At 38.0% G+C, this 16,834-nt stretch overlaps 1 protein-coding gene and 1 long non-coding RNA gene across 3 annotated transcripts; one reads left to right on the forward strand and one right to left on the reverse strand.

The window, feature by feature from the left end:
* The first annotated feature begins 1,203 nt into the window (after positions 1-1,203).
* On the forward strand, positions 1,204-4,196 carry LOC121777947 (transmembrane protein 53-B-like). Of its 2 annotated transcripts, none has more exons than XR_006045566.1 (2): positions 1,204-3,618; positions 3,750-4,196. XR_006045566.1 is itself a non-coding variant. In XM_042175284.1 (2 exons), the coding sequence occupies exons 1-2, from the start codon at positions 1,712-1,714 to the stop codon at positions 4,012-4,014; spliced, it is 318 nt and encodes a 105-aa protein (XP_042031218.1). In that variant the 5' UTR covers positions 1,225-1,711; the 3' UTR covers positions 4,015-4,196. The 2 variants fall into 2 exon arrangements, 1 of the variants encoding a protein (XP_042031218.1); XM_042175284.1 differs by having other exon boundaries at positions 1,225-1,764.
* Positions 4,197-14,189: 9,993 nt separating this feature from the next.
* LOC121776403 lies at positions 14,190-15,509 on the reverse strand. Its single transcript, XR_006045286.1, has 2 exons — positions 15,477-15,509; positions 14,190-14,403 (listed from the first exon to the last, which is right to left on the reverse strand). It is a non-coding gene; the product is annotated as an uncharacterized LOC121776403 (long non-coding RNA).
* Between the last annotated feature and the right edge of the window lie 1,325 nt (positions 15,510-16,834).

Below are 16,834 nucleotides of genomic sequence, written 5' to 3' on the forward strand. Positions count from 1 at the left end.
TCCGACGATATAGCCACGTCGTACTCGTCATCTTGTTGCACGGAACTACCACCGCCCCCCACCTTGACCCATTTGAGCGAGTAGCATGACGGTCCTATGATCTTCTTCTATCTATAAATATTATATAAGTTAAAGTTTTAATTAGGAACACAAAAAAAATTAAAAAACTCAATCTTATGAAATTATGAATTGTAAAAATAATTTTATTTTTAGAACTTACTTGCATGCGTTCAGCCGCCACTCGGGAAACCTCTTCCATAACTTCTCGACGGCTGGGTCGCTTTGATTTTTGGGGACGACTACTTTGATCTTGGGAAATTCCTTTGCCCCAATAACTACGTCCCGGTCCACCACGAGAAGAAGACATAATGCAAAATGAAAGTAGTATGGAATATGAAGTATTGTAAAAATGGTAAATTACGAACACAACAACAAATATAGTAGTAAACAACTTGAGCAATTAGAGAGAATAAGGATAGAGAATAAAGAAATTGAGATTGATAAGGAAATCCTTGTTCACAAGAATGAGGTGAGTAAAAATGATGGGGGAAGTGGGGTATTTATAGGAGTAAAATTGGAAGAAATAAATAAAAAAAAAGTTCAAATTTCAAATTAAAAAAAAAACTTAGTCCACTGTTTCTGGCCGGTTTTCTGGCCTATACGCTGCCACCTGAAAAAGGTCCCGAACCTTTGGAAACCGATGGTTTTTGCCGAAAACCGCCGATTTTTCTACACACCTAGCCTGGAAACCTACGCCCTAGCTGGAATCCTACTGTTGGAACTGCTGAACCGCCGGTTTGAACCGGTGAACCGACGGTTTAGAACTGCCGGTTACGGTTCACAATTTTTTTGAACCTGAACCGGCCCGCTTGAACTGCTGAACCGCCATCCTGTCCGAACTGCCGTCGCCGGTCTGGTTTCGATTTGTGAATCGGCGGTCCGGTTCTATTTGTGCATGCCTAGAGAGGGGTAGTTTAGTCAAGGTCGATTTTGTTTCCTTCGTTCTCCGTTTCAACCAAACGCTGGAAATTGGGCCAAACTTCCTACATGGGCTGAACCAAAGACTCTACAATTGTATCCACCAAATCATGAAAGCCCATTTACCATAAACCCATATTAAATATTTTACCAAAAAAATGCTGAAACGAGATTTGGATGATGAATTTTATAGAAGAGAAATTATGGGAGCACACAAGATATAGCGCTTTTCTTTTGCAAAAAAAGTTAATTTTATTTTTTGTTACTATACTAGTATTTTGGATTATGTAGATTGAAATTGAAATCAGTAATGGCAAGGTCCGTCCCATTCCGCCTACATCCTCGTACCCCCGTTCTCCTACTTCACTCCCCCTTTTCCACCTCCCTCGTCTTTCACGTCAATCCGTCTCTTCCCCACACCGATTCCCCTCTCTCTCCTCTCCCACAATCACCACTCCCTCTTTCAATCCATTTCCCTTTTCCGCGCCGCCCAATTTCTCCATCTCCGCTACCGCGATCGCATCTTGAGCTGAAGAAGGCGCTGCCACCCCTAGTGAAAGTTATATGCAGTGTCTGGTCGGGCTTTTGGCAGTGGCAGTGGACTTAGAGGATTAGAGTTGACTGCTAAGGAAGATGAAGAAGGGGGGGGGGGCACTATCTCCCCAGCCACTTGCCAGAGATAGGAAGTAGAACCTTGGGGTGATGTAGGGTGGTACTGGTACATGAAGCGAAGATGGTGGGTGTTGTAACATATGGGTCAACTGTTGTCTCTACACAGCTAACAGGGTAATCGAATGTTGTAGGTGCCGATGACTTCTTTAATGTATAGATTGGATGATATTTTGAAACCAGTTCCCATCTAGGTGTACCATTCATTGCCTTGTCTAACCTAACCTAACCTAACCTAACCTAACCTATCCATTGTCTTCTCTAACCTATCAAGACTACTCTCCATCTGCCCTGTGGTTACCATATATTTTCACCACTTTTTTGAGACTGAAATACATATTGAAACTATCCTCTTATGAGGCCACTCTCTACAAGGCCCTACCATAAATTGCCATCCATATACTAAACTCAAGATTTCCCCCCACTTCTCTAAACTAGGTGACCATAATAGATGACATTTCTACTTGGAGCTACAAATAGTAATTAATATTATTGATTGCATCTCATGATTACTAATTGCCGTTGCAATTATTATTCTCCACTTTTAGCCATTAGCACCAATTGTCCAACTTGGATGTGTAATATAAATGCGCTATCAGTTTGGTTCATGGAAAGCCCTGATGCTCCATACTCCCCATTATTTTCTGCATTTCTACATTGCTATTTATATCTTGCTTTGGCTTGGTGGGGAGTGGAATCCAATTTTCATCAGGATTTTAGTGTTTATTATCCATATTTTGTAGCTGTGTATCCTACTCCATGTTTTTGGTTATTAAAGAGTAACAATCCTTTTTAGGTTTGGAAGAAATGCATATAATGATCTGTTTAAACGGTACACTTGGAGTTAATTGTGAGTTTGCATGAGTTAATCTTTTCTCATTACATGCAAAATATCTAGAAAATGCTTTGAAATTGTCCCGCTTCCATTAAAGGAAAAATTGATGGACTTTAGTTGCTAACCATAGAAGGAATGATTGAACAAATGCCCTTGTGCAACTTTCGATAATGGATTGACTAGTTTGATCTCTAATTGCTGACGGAAGGCACAGATTGCTAATCATTGTTGCCTCTTCCTTGTATGATATGAATACAGCCTGCTCTGCTACTGTAATACAATACCTGAGCTAAGAACCTAACTAAGGCAGTATGGCATCTATAAAGCAAGGACTATATGGAAGTGGGTTCTAACTTGCTTTGCCGGCATGAACAAAAACCATTAGGAAGGATCCACTCTTGGCTAAGCTCTTTGGGCAGACTTTCTTTATCCACTAACTTATTCAACCCACTTTTCTTTACATTTCTTAAAATCCGCACCCACACTAAATGTGACACTTAATGCGGGACGGAGGTAGTATATTATACACCCCAACCCCACCCCTCATATAAAAAGGGCAGCACCGAAGAAAGGAAAGAGCGAGATGGTGGTTTTTGAATCGCTGATTGAGCTTTCTACAAACAAAGCAAGCTACAACATTTATCTTATCTAACCTTCTTGCCTGTGTATAGCTCCCCTCTATAACTTGACACAGGCTCTGAATTTTGAGATTCACACGTTGCTAATTATTTTGTAAACTGTAGTGCTTAAGTAATGGTGATTGTGGTGCAGTGAGTTAGAAAATTTAAAGTATGATTGTTTCTGTAAAGATCCCTTCGTAGGTATGTGATGTTTACTTGAGCTTGGTTTATGGATACCTTATTGATTGGTTTTGCTAAGAAGTGTGGCTGATAGAAAATGATTTGGACGGCTGCTGGATTTACCACTGTTTTGCTAAAGAAAAGCAGCTCAGCTACTTATTCAGCCACAGAAACAACTCAATCGAACGAATCACATATAGAAGAGAAGAAGCCCTTTTCTGTTGAAAACTTGATGTTGGGTGCATTTGAGAAGCTGTTCTCCTTTCTTCTTAACTTGCCTGATGCAAACTGGTCAAAGCTCATTCAGTATCAATAGGAATTGAGTGTGTGTTTGAGGTAGCTCAATTCTAGTTTTTTAGGTTGTTGACGCTGTTGTTTCATTGTGATAAATCTCTCTATCTGCATTGCATCATAACGTGAGTAGTGAAGCGACTGAAAAAGATCTCTCATATTGCTTTGTGTAACAGGAGACTGCGAAAGATCATATCCATCCTCTCGAGGGGTCAGCCACCTTGTCCTCAACTGTATCTGTATAGTACTGGAGATAAGGTTATCCCATTTCAAAGAGTCGAGACATTCATGGAGGAGCAGAGGAAAAATGGGAAACACGTCTTCTCTTTTGATTTTGGCTCATCTCCTCATGTCGATCATTATCGCACATTTCCTCATGTGTATGCTTCTCAACTCGACAATTTTTTGAAAGAATGTTTGAGCTTTGTGGAGAAGTTGTAGAAGGGTATGTTGCTTCTTTTGGTCGAACCAATAGTAGTACTAATTTTTATTAAGAACAACTCATATTTGCAACAATTCCTTTTAACCACAAGCGTCATTTTATATTTGTAACACTATTATATCATATGTAAGAATATTAACACAGTATAAAGAGAGTAGCATTGAATTTATTTAACTTTTTATAAATGCATAACTCGTACCGTACGTACCTTCACCTGAAGAGCATATTTGGGCTCTGTAGGTAGTAGTCCACCAGGTGGTATCTCGCATTTGATTGGTCTGAGTTTTAAGATATACTCCCTCCATCCCAGCCTAAGCGAGACGTTTCTATTTTGACACAAAAATTTAGGTAGTGGTGTTTAGTCAATTAAATTATTAATACTAAGTAAGAGAGAGAGTAAAGTAAGAAAGAGAAAGAGAGAAACAAGTAAGAGAGATGATAAAGTAAGAAAGAGAAATAGATGAATAAAGTAAGAGAGATGATAAAGTAGGAGATATAAGAGGATAAAGTAGGAGAGATGAGTGAGTTGACTATTACCAAAAAAGGAAACGTCTCACTTAGGTTGTGACGTAGCAAAAAGGAAAACGTCTCGCTTAGGCTGGGACGGAGGGAGTAATATATTTAAAGGAGACTTTTGGGAGTATATAGTTTCGACATGTTTCTTCGTCCGCTTACGAATAGAAGATAAAACTAGTGAAAGGTCGTCATTCTGACCACGTACGCGATGTAATTGAATAAAATTAACGCAGATTGATCAAGAGGATAATGGCCGACTAATCCAACAGACACCGTTTAAAATGTTGTGCGAGAACTTGCAGACGGATCAAGCAACAGAATTCTAGCTGATCAGGATGACTCCACGAAGCCTAACTAGAACTAGGACTTTCAAGACCTTGACCCACAATACTACTCCCTCCGTCCCCAAAGAGTATGAACTTTTGGTTAGGCACGGGTTTTAATAAATAAGGGGAAAAGTAAGAGATAGAGAGAAAAAGGATAGTGGAAATAATGTTAGTAGAGAGTGGGGTCCATATTATTATAATGATATAGGTGTTAATGGTAATGGTATAAGTTTTAAATAAAATGATGTATATGAGTAGTATGTTGTTTGAATTTTTTAAAATTAGAAAGTTCATACTCTTTAGGGCCGGACAAAAAAGGAAATAGTTCATACTCTTTGGGGATGGAGGGAATATTAATTAGCAAAGGGAAGTAAGGGTCGAATCTCACAGAGATGGAGGTGTTTCAACATGTGTTGTAGACAATTTAGGGATGGCTGCTGCCACGCATACAGAGTGGGTTAAGTTCCTATCTACTTGACGGAGTGGACTAAAGAAACTAAACTAACTGATCCATTAAACTAAACTATGCTAAGACTGATTGACCACTCGCGATTCCTAATTGATCAGCTGGATTAAACTGGGAGAGAATCACACTGAAACTTTCCTGAAATAGCCAAACAAAAGGTAAAGTAAAGGGGGACCAATCCCCCTCAACTAACAATCCCTACAAAAGCTGCCGAAAAGTAAAAGTTAGACTACTTCATCTTCTTCATGTGATCGACGAAAAACAAAGCATAAACAGGATTTCAGACATCATTAGAACAGAGCATATTTCAGAAAACACGTAAACACGAAAAATAAAGCTTAAAACTACATATCTAATCTAACTGATCAACTGGGAATTACGTCAAGGCAGAATCAAAACATAATCATGCAGAAGGAAAACAAAACAATCCAGATCTACGAACTCAAACTCGACTCCAACACAAATCTCCCATTGTTAAGCGCAAACAAGCTCATATCGGCAACATCAGATGTCAATAAGCTAGATCTAAAACAATTCCAAACACAATCGATTCCAATTCCTAACAACCCGTCATTTGCTAAACACATCCAAACAGTACAATCCAAACATCAACAACAAGAGAAAGTAAGGGAAAACAACAGAAAAACTTCCATAGTATTAGAAACAAGTTCAAAACAACAGATTCAACGTCAGCTTCACAGCTACGAAGTTTAAAACTAGAGAATACTTCAAAACAAGAATTTATCCAACGGAAATTAAAGAGAGATTGTTTCCTCGCCCACGTAGGACGGTGTTACACAGCTAAAACGAGAACAGATCACCACCACAGCCAGAATTTCACCACTTCTTCCAAGTGTGTAGAGACTAATCTAAGGATAGGGAGAGTAAATGTGAGCTCGGAGACTTGAGCTAAGAGAGAGCTGCCTCATTCTTCAATTCCCCTCCCTTTATATAGGGAGGCTTGAGACTCTAATCCCTACGACAGTCCCTCTTTGAAAGGTCGGTTGTGCCCTTGTAAAAGGATCCTTAGAATATGCTCTTTGTCTCCTTTCCACTCTTGTTGCTTTCTTCTTGATTCTTGTTTCACTCCAATTCTCCTTGATCCTGCGTCCGCCTGGTCACTTCACATAATTTTCTGGACCTGGCAGCTTTTCTACACACTTGACTCAAGATTACATATTAGTTTCCCGAGAACACAAAATTTTACCCCAAAACAGATGTATGAAACGAGCCTTATCAACTAGAAATTTCAATTTTTGTATAATACCCTACGTCCATTCAAATCCCCCTTCGTCCACCAATATAAGACCAATTTTGACCAAGCAAGAGTTTCAAGAAATATAGTAGACTGTGAGTGAAGAATGTTAGTAGAAGGTGAGTCCTACTCTTATATACTCCCTCAATTCCAAGGAAGATGACCCCCTCTTGGGACGACATGAGATTTTATGCATGCTAATTTTAAAGTGTTTAAAAAGGGAGAGAGAAAGTTGTTTGGTGTTTAAAAGTAGGACAAATGAATAAAGTAAGAGAGATAAAATGTTGTTGATGTTTAAAAGTAGGAGAGATGTAAAAAGTAAGAGAGAAAAAGTTGTTGGGTGTTTAATGTAAGAGAGATGAATAAAGTAAGAAAAGAAAAGATAATTGAATATTTTAAAAATTTCCTACATAAGAAAAGGGTCATCTTGGTTGGGACGAACGAAAAAGAAAAATGGGTCATCTTCGGTGGGACGGAGGGAGTATTAGTTTTAGATTGAAATGTGATTGAAATAAAGTTAGTGGAATGTGAGGTCCATTACTAAAGGTAGTAAAAAAAAATGAGACATTTATTGGTGAACGGTGGGACGGAGGAAGTATAACACAACTCTCTAACAACTCATTTTTCGCAAAATATTAGGATGTACCTGCAATTATAACATGGAGTATAACTCAAAATAGAGGGAGTTCTTTCTTCCTCTCAAAACGTTGACAATCAAGTAATCAACTATAAACCTCCCAATGTGCCACATGACCGCATCAAAGAGCCTTATTCTTGTTCTCAGTTACAGATAAGACAAGACAGTATTATGGCTCTATGCCTGGACAAGGTGTGGTAACATTAGAAGAGCTAAGGTCCAAGTTTTTTACGAAGTACAATTCATCCATGAAGATAGAAAAGTTGAGAGATGCTATCATGTCCTTTCAGCAAAGGATTGATGTGACGTTTTTCGAAGTATGCCAATGTTATTCGGAGATGCTAAGGAAATCTTCGAGCCATGATCTAGCAAGATGTCGAGATTTGATAAATTTTTACTAAGGTCTGAACAATGTAAGTATGAGATTGATCAATGCAAGCACGATGGAGATTTAGTGAGCAAGACACATGACGAGGTGATAACTTTATTCCAGATGTTGGTTTGAAATCAAGTACAACCCGAGAAGGGTGGCAAAAAAGAAAGGTGATACCTTAAGAGCTTCAGTAGAATCCGAAAGGATGAATAATTTTTTAGAGAGTTGTGTTAGACTTGCATTTCTCGAATACAGAGGCAGGCGAGGTGCATGGCTCACCATAAGGGGGCGTGTTGAAGTCGAGCTATTCCACCAAGTAAAGGGAAGATGGTGCAGCTGAGAGAAAGCTTAGTTGTTAGGTTGTTGGATAGTTAGAAGGTTGATGAGAGGGTTAATTAGTTAGTTAGAGTAACTTATATCTAGTGTAGCTATTGTTCATGCTTATACATGCAAGCATATGCATGTGTATATAAAGTTTTAAGATGTATTTTGTAATTCAGATATTCAGAAAATAAAATGTTGAATCACCTATTATTACCATTATATTCTCTGCTTTTTATAATCTCAGTTTGTAAGAAGTATTCAGCTATGCAAAGAATGTGAGGAACAAGAGGATTAACGTTGTTAGAACGAGAAAGAAAGAGGCTTTGGTGTTGAAACTCGGCATCTTGGTGTTGGGGCGGAATGTGGGTTTAAAATTGTGCAATGGGAGGCAAATATAAATGGTGAAGTCAATGACGGTTCCAGAAAATGAAACTTGTGGGGTGGAGGAGAGGGAGAGGCATGAGACAGTGATGGATATTTGGAGGAGTTTGAACAAGCCAACATGGGTGTGTTGGTGGAGGCTCAAGACCATCAGATTGATGACATACCAGCTTCATTAACAGCCTGTTCTTTGCAAAGCAGATGAGAGGCTCAAGGCCATCAGATTGATGACATACCAGCTTCATTAATAAATCGTCAACTCCATTTGTAAATTTTGGGAAATTGAGATGAGTGACGTAGCAATGGAGATGTCATCAACGAGTTGAAAGTATGCAAGTCGCAGTAGCTTCGCCGAGAGATTATAGATATCAGAATATCACTTCACAAATTGCTAATTCTATCTCCATGCACCATTATGTGTACCTTAAAATTACATATTAGGGTTTAGGCTAACGGTAAGAAAAAAGAAAGATAAATAAACAAATTTATGAATCATAATCAGTTGACAAGTAAAAAGATCATATAATGCTTACCTTGTTCACACTTAATCAGCGGTTGAAACATAAACCTTTAACAAATCAGAAACAAATAAAACAACCCTAATAATCCAAATCTAATCGGACAAGAAATCATAAACTAATTAATAAAATAAACACGACATCAAAATTTAATTGAAAAGCAAATTATACGCAATCTTGAGTGGTAAAGCAATACTCAGTGTAAGATTAGAAAGGAATTGATATTTCACCTGCAACGGCGGCAACAAGAGTTGAAGGCTATGGGTACATCATTTTAATTTCAAACTTATATTATATAAACTACTACCTTTTACTTTACTCTCTCTTAATTTATTCTCTCTATTTTATTCACTTTTTACTTTATTCTCCCTATTTTTTTCCCTCTCTTACTTTTTTTATCTATTTATTTAACACACTCAACATTACTTTCTTAAACTCCGTGCCGAAAAGTATTGCCTCAACGATGAGGGAACAGAGGGAGTATTGTTTTCTTAATATTTTAATTTCATATCTTTATGCATATCATTAAACTAATTAAATATTATATGTATGCATATAAAATCAAAATTAAAAATACCGGGTATGTTCTTCTCCAAGATTTACTCATATGTTGTTTACTTGCGGAAAATGCTTAAATATATTTTTAGTAGCTTATTTTATTTTAGGCCTTATTGGGCCAAATATATAGATCTATCTAATTATTTTTGTGCTGGACTGTGATTGTAACTTGTGCCTCATTTAATCAAAACTTTTGGTATCTTTTTATATGAATCATAAATTATATAGACCAGCTTCATTAACAGCCAGTATTGAAAATTGAATTCTAAAAAGAGTCTCTCGTAAAATTTATATGAATCATAAATTATTTATAATTTTGTCTGTGGGATTATTATTGCACTTAGAAGAAATATTAAAAGATAAATTAAAGAGAAGAATGGTGATGGAGTCGGTGCAGTTGAAATAAGGAAGAAGGGATATTATGGTTTGGTGCACAGCGCCATCTGTTATGCTTCCTAGCACAACATAGACTCTCTAATCAACAACTTGCCTAGGGATATCTGTAATCTCTCGACTCATTCTCCAAGAAGTTACTGTTGAAAACGTGGGATTTTGAAAAGCTTTAAGCTTTTCATTTTCTAAGTCTTTTGGCTTTTCATAACCTCCAAAATATTTATGAGGTTCCTTAATAACAAGACCTCTCATATGGTCACTCCTATCCTATAAATAGGTGTGGATTTGAGAGATGGAAAACACCAACAACAAATCATTCTCTCTTCTATCTAGCTCTCAAGCATTCTAGTTCGCATCATTAGGAGCATTGCATTGCTCGGTTCTCGCCTCCAATTCAAGTTCGCCGGAGCCTACGAGTTTGAGGTGCTTCAACTCAATAGGAGAAAAGTCATTTCATCTTTGGGGACGTTGCGCCAATCCGTGAGCACTAGCCGGGGCGTATCTCGTCATGCGGAGAGAGGGATACCTCGACTCGACTTAAAGAAGACTATAGTTTGCTTCTTGTTCCTTTTATTGTATTTACTTTGTTTTATTTACTTTCTAGTTTTTGGTTCTTTGTAATAGCAAGAGTTTGCCCATGTAAAAGGTTACAATATTTCCAACAGTTACTTCTACTCGCATAATTATAACTCGTTGGCAGTATCTTCTGTTGTAATTTGAGATTTGGGATTGTATTGTTTTTTCATTGATATTGCGAATGGAAGGTACATGTATTCTCCACCTTTATTTAGACTATGGAGTCTCTATAAAGGAAAGAATAATATGTCTAACTTACATCAATCTAAATAACGTAAAAGATCTTACCTACTTTCCTATAATATTTGGTAATATTTCTTCCCTTGTTTAACACTCTCCCTCAAGTTGAGTAACGGGATTTCCGATGCTTAACTTGTCAAGAACACTCTGGAAATTTTTAGTGCCTACTGCCTTGGTCAGTATGTTGGCGAGTTGATCTTCAGATCGAACAAAAGGAAGTGCAACAATTCCAGCCTCGATATTCTCCTTATGAAATGTCTATCAACTTCCACATGTTTCGTTCTGTCACGTTGAACTGGATTTTTCTGAAATACTAATTGCAGCTTTGTTGTCACAAAAAAGTTGACAAGTTTTTGGTGACAATAGGTCTAACTCCATTAATCTCCTCAACCATAAAACTCCAATTAATCCACTTTTGATCCCTCTAAACTCAGCCTCAGTGCTGGACAGTTGAAGAGTCTCGAGTTTATGTCTCAGCTAACATACAAATTAAACAGATAGGGCAGCATGATCAAGATTGGACTGTCAACGGATCAAATAAGCTACGAACTCGTCGTTGGGTGTGCAAACTGAGAGACTCAGGCTTTCAAGACCTTACCCCACAATACTATGAATTAGTAAAGAGAAGTAAGGGCCGAATCCCACAGAGACGGAGGCATGTTGAGTTGTATTCAGGACATTTGGGAAACTTTGGTTGCTGCTACGCTTTTACAGTGGGTTAAGTTTACTCTACTGGTTTGGACTGATCAAGTCATGGATTCTAACAGATCAACTAAACTAGGCATGCATAAAACAAAGTCATATTAAACTGATCAACTGGGGTGACACACTAAAAGGTATTTCTGCAAAAAGTAGGTGGGACCACTACAGTAAAACTGAAACGATGAAAAAGGTGACAGAGACGGTTATGCTAACTGATAAGGCTAATTTCATGCATCGGTCTAGGGGTTTTATTTCGTGAAATTACTGGGTCTAACGCATGTTTTTAAGCCAGGTGTGTGAAGGTTTTCGCTAGATCCAGGAAAAGAAGAGGACGCTTGCATAGTCCCTAGGAAACTGGCGAAAGAGCGGACATTATGAAAGAAATTGCTTGACGGAGGAAGCCTCGGAGTTGAAGGGTAGAATAGGGATTCTACGAAGACTCTAGAAGGCTATGTCCGCATCTATAAAAGGGAGAAGCATGCAAGCTGGAGGGACTTTCTCGGTGGAGGCCTCACGAACAGCCTGTTGCTCAGTTCACTTTTCACATACTTGGTTCTAATTCGCGGAGGATCTCGGGTTCGCGCTGGGGTTCACATTTAGCTTTCCGATAGTGTTTGTGGGTTGTAACACCGTCCTTCTTTGGGGCGAAGAAACAATTTATTTCTGTTTTTCTTTTCGTTTCTGCTGAATTCGCCGAGCTTCGCTGTTCGAAGCTCGGTCCTCTTTTGTTCCTGGATATTTCTCTACTTTTATGCAAGTTTCATTTTCGCTTACGTCGATCGTGATGATATCTGTCGATTGATTGTGTTTACTTGAATTCTGGAGTTGGATTGTTGGAGTTGGTTGTTTTCGTGGTTATTTTCTGGATTATTGCAGGTTAATGGTGAGATCTGGAAGAATGGAGTTTGTTTGTGGATGAATCGGGGTTTTGTTTTGCTGATGTTGTGGAGTTGTTTGTGATTGTTGGAATTTGGAGTTGATCGGAGCAGATCTGTGAGAATCGGAGTTATGGAGTTGATTTTGTTGGTTGTTGAGTTCAGATGGCTTGGATCCGGAGTGGATTAAGCGTCTGAAGTGATTCTGAGTAGGACTGTTTTAATTTTATGCCTAGCTTACGTGTTTTCATTTCATTTCGCCTAGTTTATGTAGATCTGATGTATTTCCGATTCATAGCAAGTTTCCGGCGTCCAAATCTTTATATTCTGTTTGAATCTAGGAGTGTGCTCTGTTTTCTTCATCTGCGAGTTTAGTTTAGTTGCGAAGGTACATGTCGTAGTTAGTTGGAGCATGGGTTGGTTATCTGCAGCTTTTTACCGTACTTGCTATTTCTGGAAATATGGTCCCCACTGTTATTTGCTTACTGTTTAGCTAGATTAGGTAGTCGTTTGCTTAGTCTAGGGAGTAATTGTGTCTTTCGGTATTGATGTCTGATTCCAGTAAGTTTTCTGTGTCCTAGGTCTAGCGTTTACATTTTCTTGCCTAGATCTAGTGGTAGTTTAAATCTCAACCCTTTGCGTGGCAGCAGCCGTTTGTTTCCCATAGTCTCTTAGCACTACTTTAACGAATCCACCTCTGTGGGATCGACCCCACTTCCCTATACTAATTCATAGTGTTCGGGTTGAGGGATTTATTTTTGAAGGGGAGTCGAGTGTGTCCAAACGACAAAAACACTGTAGTTCTCTAGAGTTCCTGGACCCAGTGATCCAGCGGATTTAAGGAGCGTTGTCTCTGGACCGAGCTTTGCATTAATTCTCATATGTGCACACTCGCTTACGCCTGAGTCTAGTCATTCGACATTAGAGTCGAGCGAAGACCCACACTTCAAATGCGCGCCGTTGCCGGGGATGGATGGCGTGCTTAGTGTTAGTGTTCAGAGTCTGTGGTGTAAATAGTTTTTGATTTGTTTTCTTTCTCTTTTGTTTGCAAGTTTATGAGCAGAGGCTCAAGATCTACCTACTGGAGCAACTCATCTGGGTGGAAACACGGCCAGTTTGATTGGCGGGTTAATGATACAGTCTCTACTGTGACCACCAGATCAGGGTTCACCACGGGAGGTCCGTTTCCGAGTGAATCCACTAGCGACGAATCTTGGACGTCATCAGGACGCGAAGATCCAGAATCACCACCCGAATCAGAAAACAGAGTCAGAAACAGGGGGGGAAGCGAGGAAGTAGTTCATGGCGGCAGGTGGTAGACCCGGATCCGAAATCGCTCTCTCACTGCCCATTTAGATGGAAAAAACCAGCTCAAGCTATAGTGTGAATCCACGCCAGAGGACTATCGAGATCAAGACAAAACGTACTCGCATCTTGCCGACGTTCTCTGGGCGTAGAAATGAGTGTCCGTATGAGTTCTTAAATGAATTCAGTAGTTATGTGGTATTCAGAAGAGGCCGAATGATGCAACAGAGGAGGATTATCGCCTACAAGCGATTCCGTTACCTTGAAGGGGGAAGCTAATACGTGCTATTGAGGGTTGCCTCCGGATTCTATCCGCACGTGGAGGGACTTCAAGTTAGAATTCTTAGATTATTTCTTCCCATCCAACAAGACGAATGCACTTAAGAAAGAAATACTAGAGTGTAAGGCAAGATTACATTATCGTTGAGTCAGTATTGGTCGAGAGTTAAGGGTTGTTGGGATGCATGCCCGAATCACCGAAGGATAGAGGCAGAGACCTACTCTCTGTTTTACGAAGGAGCCACTCCCGAGTCAAAGGACTTAATGAACTCCTCGAGTGGGGAAATTTCACAAGAAAAGGGAAGTGAGGCAAGAGAGATCCTAGAAGGGAAGAGATGATTGACGTTAAGATGTACTAAATTGACTAAGAAGGCGTACTGTACACCCCTACCCGATCGGCGAACGGTCGAATAGAAATGTCACAATTACGGTGCCATAAATTATGGTCAATTAAAAACCAAACTTAATTCATTAACCTATCAGCAAAAGTTCCAACACTATTTACAAACACAGCGGAAGCTATTACAAATATTCAAATACTATACATGCCACATCTAACATAAATTGACACAAACGCCGCAAGCAGTGATCAGTGACCCACCGAGGATGCAGTGCTGGCGAAGAAACGAAAGAAATATCCAAAGGAATCCACGATCCAATTAACCTGTAGCAAACTCAACACTTCAGCCACAATTTCTCTAACAATCAAAAATCATACAACTTAAATTCTTATTATTATATTTACCAATCATTACCGCATATATCATATTATTATTGTCTTATTAATTTCTAACATAAATTGGGCAACATCTCCTCTATAACCAACATATGCCCAAAACCCAACAATAGGCAATACAGATAATCAGACCATCCATTTCGGATGCATACAGATAATCCCGGGAACAGACCACCCATAGGGTGCAGATCAGACAGATCAGATAACAGACGATCCTCGCTTCGGTTATCCAGAAGACGAGAGATCACAGATGATGCAGCGCTGCTGTCCTATGGCATGCCAATTGTACCCACAGAATACACTCAAGCACGGGGCGTAAACACCATCAAATTTACTCATTTTCATCTCAATACATATTCTCAATTATTTCTAATATAACACATCGACAACTTATTTTCACACCATATCATATCGAATTATAGATTAAATTCCGACATTCTCAAAATCCCCAGATTCCCAACAACACAGACAGATCATACCTCATCACAGATAGATAGATAGATAGATAGATAGATCAAGCATCATCACATTTAATCATATTTGTATACATCTCATCATCATATATCATTTATCATATCCTTCTTAATGCTCATTTCCACATTATCTACAGTCACAACCATATTCTTCCCTTTTCACATCTCATTACCAAATCTTTCAATAATTCATCATATTCTCATGTTTTACTTCACAAGTCTTTTATCACATAATTACTCATAATCTACTAAGATAATAATATATCAACACAGACAACAAATCAGACCTCATCACAGATAGATAGATCAGACATCATCACATTTAATCACATTTATTTTCCATCTCCACAACGTATACTCTTTGCACATATTTCATTATCAAATCAATCAACAATCCATCATATTCTTATATTTTACTTCATGAATATTTTATCAAGTATTAATCATAAATTATTTAGACAATAAGTCCGTAATAATCACGGAAAAACACGTAAGAGAATTAGGCCCATTTAGTGTTGAGCATGCTACCTGGATGACGTTATTTCCAAACCTTTCCATTCGCATTTCTTCTTTCGCCGATCCTTTTTCTTTCATTTGCTAACATTTGGGTGTAGCTACCTCATAGAATTATAACACAAATTAATTTATCGAGAAATAATATTACTATAAGCTAAACTCTCCCCCTTTATCCTCATCTAATATCCTAGATGAAAGTAATTCCATGATCTACCAATTTACTTTAATATTCAACTACATTGGACTGTTTTTCTCGTTAATGTTATGTAATATTTAAAAGGCTTTAGACGCAACCTAGTATTTTTCAAATACCCTTGGAAGTTTAGTTTACAAGGCAACAAAATTCACTCAAAATTCCTAATGGGTCGAGAGATATTCTCCTTTCACCACAGACTACCAAAATCGAGTAGTTTTGGCAATAGTTTTCTACCAATTTTTATAAATAATATTTGTACTCTTAATTAATCACAAATTCGAGAACAACTAAACACCTTATAGTTAATTTCGAAATTATGGAATCAAGTTTTCATCGACCTAAATTCCCTGAATATTTCGGATAACACATCCAAAATATGACAGTACCAGAATTTTGACAGTTCGTAGTTGTATTGTTTTATACCATTTATACACATAGTAAACGAACTCCTAAATTCTCCATACGATTCAGGATCCTCTAGACGCATCATAGTTATTATAGAAATTGTTAAACCAAAGATTTAACATATATAAACATGTTTAATAATTCAAACTAGGAGGCGTAGAACCAGGGTTTGATTCTAATCAAGATTTTTATTCAATTCATATTTAATCATCTTTTAAATATTCATTTCATCTATTGGGAACATATAACACCCAAATCATATACTTAAGGTATATTTTCAGTTCCATTAGCAATTCTAAAAAAATTTTCATAACTTCAAAATCAAGGATAAAACATGTTTAGGGCATCTAAACGTAACATATTCTACACTAATACAAGAATTGAACCATCATTTGTTCAAACACATCAAGGAGGATCCCTGTAGTTTTTTAAAGTCCAATATATATTTTTTCAATCTTCAAAAACAACATAGAATGAAGAGCTACCTTGATTTAACACCGATTGCGCGATCGGGTATTCAATACGTTGAGAAACAGAGCTAAAATTTGAAGATGAAAGCTTGGAACTCCTTGGCTATGGAGGACACGACTTTTGGGATGAAACTGAGATGAATAGTGTTATTTTTGTTTATAAAAGTTCCCAAATTATTAATTAATTTCATGGTATTTTTGTGTACAAGTGGCATTCATCAAATCATGGCATAGTTATTTTATATTTCTCTAGATTTTTCTATTACTTTAAGGCATATTTTGAAGTCAAACATGTCCAA

The sequence above is a fragment of the Salvia splendens genome, chromosome 18, assembly GCF_004379255.2.
Source record: "Salvia splendens isolate huo1 chromosome 18, SspV2, whole genome shotgun sequence".
Classification (NCBI taxonomy): domain Eukaryota; kingdom Viridiplantae; phylum Streptophyta; class Magnoliopsida; order Lamiales; family Lamiaceae; genus Salvia; species Salvia splendens.